This window comes from Mustela lutreola, chromosome 3, assembly GCF_030435805.1.
Source record: "Mustela lutreola isolate mMusLut2 chromosome 3, mMusLut2.pri, whole genome shotgun sequence".
In the NCBI taxonomy this organism is placed as follows: domain Eukaryota; kingdom Metazoa; phylum Chordata; class Mammalia; order Carnivora; family Mustelidae; genus Mustela; species Mustela lutreola.
In genome coordinates this window covers 141,699,893-141,711,730 of record NC_081292.1, presented here as the reverse complement: position 1 = coordinate 141,711,730, position 11,838 = coordinate 141,699,893, and the positions used below count along the sequence as shown (strand labels likewise).

General features: G+C 35.1%; 1 protein-coding gene across 2 annotated transcripts in view; it reads right to left on the bottom strand.

The window, feature by feature from the left end:
• Positions 1 to 6,041: 6,041 nt before the first annotated feature.
• Positions 6,042 to 11,838, bottom strand: part of SP3 (Sp3 transcription factor) — a 58,247-nt gene continuing 52,450 nt past the window's right edge. For both annotated transcript variants that reach the window (XM_059167011.1, XM_059167012.1), the window contains 2 exons: positions 11,108 to 11,304; positions 6,042 to 7,801 (listed from right to left, as the gene is read on the bottom strand). In XM_059167011.1, coding sequence (XP_059022994.1) covers positions 7,485 to 7,801; positions 11,108 to 11,304 — 514 coding nt within the window. In that variant the 3' untranslated portion in view covers positions 6,042 to 7,484. The remainder of the gene's footprint in view (positions 7,802 to 11,107; positions 11,305 to 11,838) is intronic.

The window sequence follows — 11,838 nt, the reverse complement described above, 5'->3', positions numbered from 1 at the left end:
TACTCCCAGCCCCAGATGACAGGAACACCATGGAAGAGAGCTGGGCTAGAGCCTTCTTTACAATATTCAATCCAAGAGGGTGGTCTACTGTGTAGAGACCTCTACAGTGAGAGGCTGTGGGGAGTAGCATACAGGGCAAGGGCTGAATGAGAGTTTAAAAGGTGGAACCCATAAGAAAACCACACGTTGTTTTGCTACACTTGACAAATGTCTGCTTATGCCTACTGGTATCAATTTCTTTATATATACCTGGCTTTTTCCAGTTCCTTTTTAACTTCTTACACTTACTTTTCTCCCAAAGTTGCCAAATTTCAAAATAAAATTGTGTGGTTCTTCATCGGACAAAATATCCGCCAAGGCCAACGGTTAGAGAGGGTATGGGAAAACGTGAACTCCTACACACTGCTGGTAGGGCTTAATTTGGTATGTACCCTGTACAGATCATTTGGCAATACTGATCACTTGAAGAATATTCTATTGACCAGTGATTGATGTTCATGATACATACCTCAAACACTCACACAAGTGCACAAGGAAACATATCGAGTATTTCACTGCAGCATTGTTTATAGGGAAAAATCTTAAAATAACTGAAACTTGCGCATCAACACAAAAAAGGAGAAACTGTGATACACTTATTCAATGAACTATAACATTTTCAATGAATAGAGAAACAGGTGTTCACAACATTCATCTCAACATGAATGAAAAAACAGGTCTCATAATAATCTACAGTATGATACCATTTATATAAAGCTTCAAAAACATGAAGATAATCCTAGATATGCATATATACAAGCATATAAAACCATTCATGGTATCATTCTGATAAACAGAAAAACTGAGAGCAGCAGTTACCTTTGTAGGTGAAGGGAAAGACATGGAAGGAGATAAGGCTCTTTAGATTTCACTGTAACTATAACTTTTTTTTAAAGGAACAAGCAAAAGTGTGTAAAATACTAAAACTGTAAAAGCAGGATGGTGGATACACGGGTATTCATTTATATTGTTTTCCATATTTCTGTATGTTTGAAATGCTTTATAATAAAAAGGCACAATACGAATAATGACAGACAACTCACAGGCAACTAACTAGATCAAAGTGGATAAACACATTAATACAAGACGTCGATAATTATTTCCAAGTGTAGGAACAGTATTGATTCCTCCAGGGCTTACATTTACTTAGTACTTAGCTATGTGTCAGGCATTGTGAAAAGTGGTTTACATGCGCTCATTTGTTTCATCTCCTCCATCACCCTTATGCAGATAATGCTACTATTATTTTACAGATTGGAAAGCCGAGGCTGCGAGTGGAGTGATAGAGTCCAAGATCACACAGCTAGTAAGCCGCAGAGCCAGGGCATAAACCCGGGAATGTCTAAGTCCAAAATCTGTGCACTGTGTTACAATGTGAAAAGTTTCACTTTTATTAAATGATTCAAGATGAAAAAGCCACAGGAATTTACCAAGAGTAAAAATGGGACAGATGCAACTAACTGAAGATTTTTAAGGGATTTAGGTGTAAGGAAGACTCGGTAGTTGGGGACACACAATTAAAAGTGAGGCCCAGACTGAACCTGAATCTGCATAATGCAAATAGACAGGGAAGAACATACAGTGTGGGACATTAACAACAAAGCTGGCATTGGCAAGAAAACCAGTATCCCTTAGCCCCCAGTACACAGCCCTTTCATAGAAGAGTTCTCAGACTGCAGGTGGATTTTCAGGCCTTTTCATCAGTCCCCTTGGGTCCATTTTACTGGCCCTTCAAGGCTCACCCCTTCTGACTCACTCAGGTTCTGAACTAAGTTCTCCCTCATCGAAACCTGACTCATCTGGCACTACGATCATTTTTTGTGGTATTTATACAGGACCAAGTCATCAACTATTTCAGACCACTGTATTTTATGCAAGAAGGAATTGTATCGCTGTTAGATAGCGATAGATATCGCTGTTAGATAGATGTTTTAGTTGGCATTTTGTAGCAAGTAATTGTCTCCCAAACTTAAGGACTAAGAGTGGAAGTGGGGGAGGCTCCCTGTAAGGTTTTAAGGGTAACTTATGGAACCCAGGAGCAGGCAATGCAGACAGACACAAAACATTGAATCAAAAACGTTAAGTGATCCGCAATCAAGGAAGCTGTTCCGATCATCTTTTCCTTCTAGTTGTATGGTCTCTCATCTTTGCTATATCCATGTTCCAAATGCAGCTTCCCAGGACATCCGTTTTCCAATTCCAAATTCTCAGAAGAAATCACCTATTTGGCTCACATTTGACCAGATTTCCAACCCTTGTCCAATCCTCTGAATAGCTCCTTCCTGAAGGTAGCGGAAGTAATCCTCAAAAAATGGCACAAAAGTTGGGCAGATATCCCAAAGGTTATCTACTGTAACATTTCCTTTATTTCTGTTGTCTACTGGAGGCTTAGACTTATCTTGGAGAAATAAGCGGCATTTCTTAAGGTTGGAACCACTGAATGCTCAATTCTTTCAAAATGAACCAAAGATTCTTTGGCAAAGAAATGTTAAAATAGGGATAGAATTCTACATCAGGGTGTAGTTTAAGAGGACACTTTTCTGTGCTTCATTCTTTGCTTATTTCCACCCTTTCTGTTGCCGCATCACATCACGCATTGTCCACCAACAATTTAGATTCTGTAGTTTTTTCACTTTTTTTTTTTTTTTTTTTCATTTAAAAAACCCCCTTTCTGGAGGAAATCAATGCATGAACCATAGTCAAACAATGGAAACCCCCAAACACTGGACCCCTTACTACAGAAAAACAAAGTCTTCAGTTAGTAACAGATGTGGAGGAGGAAAAAAAATGAGTTGCTGCTATAAGCCAGAAGACACTATGTTAAATGCTTACATTTTAATCCTCACAACAATCCTATGAGGGATACCACTGTTAGTTATCCCCTTTTTATGGAGGATGAAAAGAAGATAAGGAAAGGAAGGGGAGTGGGAAAAGGCTGACGGAAACAGACCTCCCACTCAGCATTTTTAACACCAAAAAACTGCCTTTAAATATAGTGATAAAATGGTAATATATGACAGCATATATAGCCATTCAAAAATTCCAACTCCAGCTTCAAGGTCACTTAAATTTTTAGTCTTATTTTAATATTTATCTATATAAAAATGTGCTTTTATAATGAGAAACTTGAACAGTTTTCTTTCCTGACCCCTTCTAGTCTTTACCACCAAATGTTAACAAAATATGCTATACTTCTTGTCCCCAAAGCCTCTTCTCCTGTGCCCTCAACCAGTCTTTTACCCAAATACTCTCATCAACTGCTTACAAAGATCAGCAGGCAACTCCACATTGCCAAAACCAATAGTCTTTTCTTGCTTTTCATCTGACTTAACCTCTTCATTGCACTTAATGTTCACCACTGCCGTGACACCTTCTATGGTTTCTCACAGCCTCCTTGATGATTCCTCTTTCTCCCCCAGTTCCGTAAGCACAACCGTGTTCCAAGGTTCAGACTTTAGATCAAACATCCGCATGTAGTGTTTGAACAACCTGGATTTGAATGAGAGCTAATGTGCATTCTTCTAAGACCTAGGATTCTGAAAAGTTTTAGGAATCACTGGTAAAGATTAAATTCTCAACTCCTTTGCAATTTGACCACCCTCCTCCAACTCTCACAAATTCGCCTACCATCCATAACAAACCATACTGTACCTTTGCAGATGCCATTTCTCTGCCCGACTTTCCCAGATTTCTCCATGCAGAATTTCCCTCCTCTACATTTCTAGAGCACTTTGCATCTGCTGCTAGTATATATTTACCACAATGTATTTGATTATATACAAATCTGTCCAAACAAAGGACCAAATCAGTATCTTTGTGTCTCCAACACTAGGGGAGGTGATTTCACTAAAATACCAAATCTTGTTCCCAAGATATCAACCAACTTGTTTTGTGCTCATTATCAGACAACAAAAAGACTTACTACTCATTTATGACAAAAAGTTTTAAACATACTATTTAGTGAAACAAATAGTTCTTTTACACTGAAAACAATTCTTAACAACTTAATTAAAACTAAAAACCACATTGTCTGATAGGGTAGCACAACCAACACATCAACTTACATATTTTAAACCTAATGTTATTAGTAATAATAATCACAAATTAAAAAAAAATATATTGACTACAAGATTTTTAATAAAACAAACACTTCGGGATCATGAGAATAGTATTAGGATCTGAACAATTAAGATACTAAGATGCTTGCTCTTTTTAAGTGATTTTAATTCAGGAGTGTTTATCAGAGCCACTTAACGAGTGATTACAAAACACATATATATTCTCCATCCCCAGAAATGCAGAGTTTAGTAGGTCAAGAATGCAGGGAGACCTGTGGATGTTTTTCAATGTTCCCAGCATTTTATCATAAACAATATTGGCTAAGCATTATTTTCTACGAATTATGTCTGACATGCCTTCAATTTATGCATACATGTATTTTCACTATTTAAGCATTTTCACTACTTTGATATATCTTAAGCATTTTTTCCACTGTTTTGCTCAGTCACTTACAGGGCACCTGACTTTTTGCAATAGGTATGTGTATTCCTTTAAAGTTTAATGTGCTTTTTGGTTAACTGAATTACTTCTCAAAGTCATCAAGTCTCAAGATACAGAAATCTTAAGTGATACTTTCTTTAAGGTATTCAGAGTATAGACATCTAGTTTACTAGATGAGTATATTCTGATAAACGGGAATTTTATGTGAGTACACTGCATACGCACTCTAGCCTTCATGAAAGCAAAGCAACTGATGAAGCACCTATTCAAGTGTATCCTTGCATTAATATACTCAATACTAGGATTCTGTAACTAGAAAAAAATCAATGTATCAATATATTCAGCATTTTTATTTACAAAAATAGAAATATTTGAAATCACCTAGGCTGAGGCTGAATACTGATTTTTTGCTTAGGCAAAGATTCAAAGCTCACTGACATATTCCTAGTGGGCACTCTAAAATCCAAAAACTTACTTAAATAATTTTTGGAACTACTTACTTTCTTCATTGTATTCATGCTCTAAGAACTGATAAAATATGCACGGAAGCTCATGGATCAAAAACACTCTATAAACATACCGTAAAATTTCAGTATTATTTTAAATCATCTATCACACTCTAAAAAGATTTTTAATCTCCTGACTTAATGGATATTTTGCTCAAGTGAGCAACCCTTTCACATAATCTTCTTCACACATCCTCAATAATGAAAAAATTCTAAATATTACCTGGAGTTTAAAGATTCAAATTCTAATCCTTGTAAAGTCAAAATAATTGTACATTCCATTAGTTTCTATAATTCAAGTAATACTTCCTATTGCACATCACAAGCTAAAGTCTCATATTTAGGAAAACTTTGCCCGTGTTTTTATGTGTATCTAGAGCTGTCCCATGCATTTAAAGATATTACTGACAGTGTCAGATTGGGCCTGGAAAACAAGACAATGGAAATCTTAATCTCTACCTTCACTGTACACATGTGCAAAGTAACTGGACTTTTAATTTTAGAATATCTAAGATACAGTTAGTTAACTTCTCCCTTCCTCTTACTCTGCTTTATCATTAGACATACACAAACCCAAAACATAACCTTCAAATAGTTCTTGCCATGGTTTACCAAAACATGTTACCATTTTCAAGAATTGTCATGTAAATTCAAGTTTTTAATAAATCAAAATATTCTGCACTGCTTTAAAAGGGGAAACAAAAATCAAGGTTTGCAAAATGACACTATTATAACTAACATGAATCAGTGTGAACTTAAGAGTTAAAAGATGCTTTTTGAAAGTTTTACTTAATAATTAAATCATTCTCAGGTGAAAAATTAGTAATTTGCTAGTGCCTCTACTCTTACCTTTCCAAGTAAATATACCTGCTCACAATAATTTTAGTGTTTGAAATCAAGAATCTGTGAATAAAAGGCTAAGATGAAGAAAATAAACCAGATTTTTCTTACCCCATACCACTGCAAATATTTTAAATGCATAGGAATACAACAAACTCAAAAGAAAAAAAATAGTGTTTTATTAACTACCACACTGTTATAATACACTTTAAACGTACAATAAGGTAGCCTTTAAATTTGAGGTGGTCTTAAGAATAACAAATGAACAGAATTCCAAATTTTTGAAATAGGTGAACTGCTGCAGTTATAGGTATACATTTAGGAAAATTGTATAGCTCTTACAAGACCAGCAATGAAACTTTATTTTGTACATTTTTTTTAATAATTGAAAATATAAACAATAATTAAAAAATAAAAAGAAAATACAGCATAATAAAAAACATACATTTCTCAATTAAATGTACTGGATACATATAAATTTAAAGGGAAGAAGCAAAAAAGGAAAATGGTTGATATTTAAGTGCAGACTGACTACCTAGACAAAAAAAAAAAAAAAGAGAGAGAGAGAGAGACTTAAAAAAATATCATAAACCTCTAGTTTTCTATGACTAATATCCATATGGTTGGAGTATCGTCACTATGGAAGTGATTTTGTTATGTTTGCATATGTTATACTTTACTGGTAATTTACATGATGGCTTTTAAGGCCCTGGCAGACATATGGTTTTTGGAAACAAGATTGGATAAAAAAATCACTGCTAAGACGCAATACACCTTATTTTTTTGGTCCTCCAATATTCAAGAAAAGGGATAATTCACTGTAACATTTTCTTACCACCCAAATGCCTCAACCTATACATTTTAAACTTTTTTTTTTAAACATTGGTTATATTGCCCAACTTCGTTATTGAAAGAATATTAACAAGACATTATTTTGGCAAATTAAATCTTAAACATGGCTTTTCAACAGGATTTAAAAGGTGACTATCCCTAGAATTCCATGTTAAAATGTAGTTTTCAAAATCTTACAAGAGTAATGCTTAAAATATTGTACATAGTTAACCTAATTAAAATAATTAGCTTCAAAATGACAAATTGATAAGCTAAGTAAAGCCTACACTATGTAACATTTGCTTGGAAACTTGATTTGTCAGTTATGCATAATAAAAATTCCAGTCATCAAGAAAATTACAAAAATTTTTTTTTATCATAACATGATTTCTTTCACCCACCAACTTTTTTTATCTTACAATAGATAAATACCAACATGTTCTCATTTTTACACTAAACCACACAGGATTGATGCATTTGGTTAGACTACCATTCGCATTGTTAAATTCAATTTTCTCTTTATATAACTTGGTAAAATTTCATTTCTTCTAGATTCCAAAAGTACCTACAAAACCCATGCAATTTTACCATTTTTAATATACTATGGAATATCATACAAAGTAAGGCATTTCAGTGTCATGTATAACCAAGTTACTGTCAATCCAAAAATTTTTGCACATCAATAAAAAGATATCTAAGAACTTAGGAACAATATTCTTCTCACTACTGTATAAAAATAACCACAATGAATAAGTATTTGTGTAATATTTACTCCATTGTCTCATTTCCAGAAACTGTGACAAGCTGTAAAGGTATTTCAGTGTTGGTAAGGATATCTTGATTGCTGGTGGTGGAAGTATTAACAGTTCCTATCCCTGAAACAGAACCTTGTTGAATATTTGCAAGGATAAGTGTTGTTCCTCCTGCAGTAATCAAAGTATCATCTCGTGCAGCTTCCACAGATGCCAGCACTGTACTGCTAGAGTGAATACCTTTTTTATTCTGATGTGTTTTAATATGTTTGGCAAGGTGGTCACTTCTCATAAAGCGTTTTGAACATTCTGGACAAACAAATTTCTTCTCACCTGTTAAAAAAAAATTGTTACTCAATTTTTTAAATTCAACAGTAATATACTGATCCTCTGCTGAGAAAGCAAGCCCACCTAACTTGACAGCTAGGGACAGGAAGGAAAGTTAATTAAAACTGCATTAGTTTCGTTAGCTGCCTTTTCAAGATTTCTCTCCTAGATTATTTTTCCTCAAAATAAATCTGTCATCTTTACTTTTCAATGAAAAGCAATCTTCAAACATTATAAACTGATACTCCAATTAGACTTTAATATTTCAAATATGCCAATAGTTTGTTTTGAAACATCTGTTACAAGATACCATACAGCTAAAAAACGACCATCGGACCATACTTCTTTAAAGAGTAGACTATTTTTTTGGTTTTGTTCTTGTTTTTAAGATTTTATTCAATTTTCAGAGAAAGAGAATGCAAGCAGGGGGCAGGGCAGGCAGAGCAGGCGGACAGAGAAGTAGGCTTCCTAACGAGCAAGGATGGCTGGTTGCAGGACTCGATCCCCAGAACCTGGGATCCTGACCTGAGGTGAAGGCAGCCACCCAGACATTCCAAGAGCATACTGTTTTAAGCTATATTTAAGATACTAACATGTTAAATCCATGATACTAAACCTTCAACTCTTAAATGTGAATTCAAGTAACTACACAGAGTACTTCTAGATTAAAGCAAAAACACAAGCTTGAGGTCCATTAAGAATGAGTAATCCCAGGAATAATGGAGATAGCTAGATGACTTGACTTTAGCTGGACTAGTCAAGAGCAAGCCTAACATATCATGACAGTAAAGTTAATTTAGGACCCTGATGCCTAAATTTACTTCCCAGCATGAATAAAATAGATTTTTTAAATACAAAAAACAGCCTGAAAGTCTAATTAAAAAGTCAAAGACCTACTGTGTAAGAGAATTACTGAAAGACAGAAACCAAAAGGCCAATCTAAAAGGAATCCAGAGAGAAATCATTCAATAAACAAGTCTTACAATTTTCTTATTTATTTCAAAATTCTAACCTATCTCGTTCTAGCACCTCCACCCTAAGTAGGTCCTCACCAGGTCTGATCTATGCTCTGACGACATCTTAAGTCATTCCCTCTCCAATCCAATAAATCAATGCCAGACAAATCTTTAAATGCCAACTTGTATTACGGTGTAAAACTCCATTATACTAAGTGGTATGGTAATAACTTGCAGATAAATAAATAGTTTAAATTCTCTATTGCCTAACTTAAAACGCCCTCTATATGGCTCAATCCACTTATTAATAGAAATGTGCTATATAGAATCTCATTTTCACTTATGGCAAATGGTCTTTTACCTCTTCTATTCACATACCATTCTATTCTTCTGCGAAATTATTTCCCAAAGTTTCCCTTGGAATCAATCCTGAAAGATGTTCCATGGAAAATGGCACAACAATCAGAGGAGGGTGGGAAATGCTACGCATACTACATCTCTCCCCACTTAGAGATCCTGTCTTGTTAACGTTCAATTAAAGGTCCTAAGAGGTGCTACCTCGAAGGTACATGTAGTGACCCTGTTTAACCAAGTGTTTCCCACATTCATTTGATCAGACTTCTTTTCCTTTACATTATTCCTTTTTATAACCTGCTGATCAAATTCCACAGAGGAAAATTGTTATCAGGCCATCTTAAAGTCTACTATCCCAGCCCACTGCCCAACAATGCCTTACTATCCCAAGCAATAATGATCTCTGCCTCTGAGCATACTTTATCTACTTTCTTACATTATTTGTTGCAGTTTCAAACAGTTTAATAAACACATCTACCTACCTAACAAGTGAGACAGAAAATAAAACAAGTAGAACATGTAATATATATACTAACTACTACATACTTGGCAGGTTGTTTTATATATTTAAAGACAATGTAGGAGGTGTGAAAGCTGAGTCAGAGACAGCATATTTGCCTAATCTAACAGAGAATCTAGATTTGAATCCAGATCTGGGTGACTTCAAAACCAATACTATCTTTCTTTTTACCACGCTTCTTCCTTCTAAGCTCTCTAGTGACTGTAAGTATGTATTTTTCAATCCTTCAGTGTTGAGCATAGACTGATAAACACCTTTACCATTACAAGGTAGAAGGAGAAAACTATCTCTAAGATATATTAACTTGAGGTTTAGTTTGGGTCATCCCTTCTCATTTCATATAACCACACATATGGTATAAAACAAATCAAAGAGAGTCTTTCCATCAATAACACCCTGGTTATTCCTCAATGCAATATTTTTTGCTTACTTCACAGATATTAAAACGAGAAAAGGTGAAATGATTTTGTCAGAAAAAAAAAGGATTTATTCTTTATTGTAGTACTGAAGAAGAAGAATTTAAGAAAGGTTGAGTAAAAGCAGAGGGGCACCTGAGTGGTGCAGCCAGTTAAGTGGCCAACTCTTGGTTTCAGGTCAGGTCATGACTTCAGGGTCACGAGATCCGCCCTACAGCTGACTCTGCACTGAGCCCAAGTCTGGCTCTGTGCTCAGAGAGGAGTCTGCTTAAGACCCTCTCTCTGTCTCCCTCTGACCCTTCCTACTCTCGAAAATAAATAAATAAATCTTTAAATTGTTAACATAATAAACAAGAATAACATAAATGTGGCTTAACAAAAAAAAGTGAACTAAGAAAGGGGGAAAAAGCTAGCCTGAGTCCACATAAAGTAAAATGTTATTTTACAAGGTAAGCCATGTAGGCTTATTTGGAATTACTGTTTTTTTCTTTTCTTTTAGATTTTATTTATTTGACAGAGAGAGAGAGAGCAAGCGAGCGCACAAGTAAGGGGAGTGGCAAGCGGAGGAAGGGGGAAAAGGAGGCTCCACACTGAGCAGGGAGCCCGACGTGGGGCTTGGTGCCAGAACCCTGGGATCATGACCTGAGGCAAACAAAGGCAGATGCTTAACGAATTAGCCACACAGGAGCCCGGAATTATTGTTTTTTAAATTGGTGTTGCTGAAGATAAAAACTGGATGTAACTGATCGTATTTTAAAAGATCTAGATCATGGGGCACCTGGGTGGCTCAGTGGGTTAAAGCCTCTGCCTTCAGCTCAGGTCATGATCCCAGGGTCCAGGGATTGAGCCCCGCATCACATTGGGCTCTCTGCTCAGCAGGAAGCCTGCTTCCCCCTCTCTCCCTGCCTGTGATCTCAGTCTGTTAAATAAATATATAAAATCTTTATTTAAAAAAAAAAAAATGATCCAGATCAGTAAGGTATGCTCTTTAAAAAAAACCTTCAAGGTAGTACGTAGCCATAAGCATGTAGCCATTTTTGTCTGTTTAAAATTAAATGTTAGTAACCTGTGTGTGTTCTTCTGTGCCTCTGTAATTCATCACTTCGAGTAAATCTTTTACCACAGAACATCCAGTTACAAACAAAAGGGCGCTCCCCAGAATGCCAACGCAGATGAGCTCTCAGATGTGAGGTCTTCCCATAGACTTTACCACATCCTGGTATATGACAAATGTGTTGCTTCTTTTTCCCAAGATTGGTACCTCTAAAAAACACACAAAGAATAATATAACTTTATATGAAAATATCCAAATAAACATTACCATACCAAACAAACATTACCATATCATATATTCCTGTGTTGAATTTCAAATAGAAGACATCACCATGAGGTCAATCAGAAACCAAGACTATTTAAAATCAATTTAATAAAAACTTACATGTCTCAAACATGTAAGTATTACATACTAATTTTACTTCAGAATTAATGTGATTGCTGTCTAAATGTAAATATGCTCAAGAATTACATAATTTAAAAGGACATTTCATACAGAATTCATAAATAAAGCTATTATTCTGTCAGAACCATTCACAAACTTGATGCATAGGCCCAATCCACATTAAATTAGTTAATATAAGAAACTAAATGGTCTATTCAAAGTCATGATGTCAGCTAACTTAAAAATTAAATTAAAACCAAGAAATGACTGCATAACTCATCACAGGTACAATTAAAAAAACAATAGGCACCTAAACAGACTTTAACATAACTTAAGCATATTTATTCATATATTTGTAT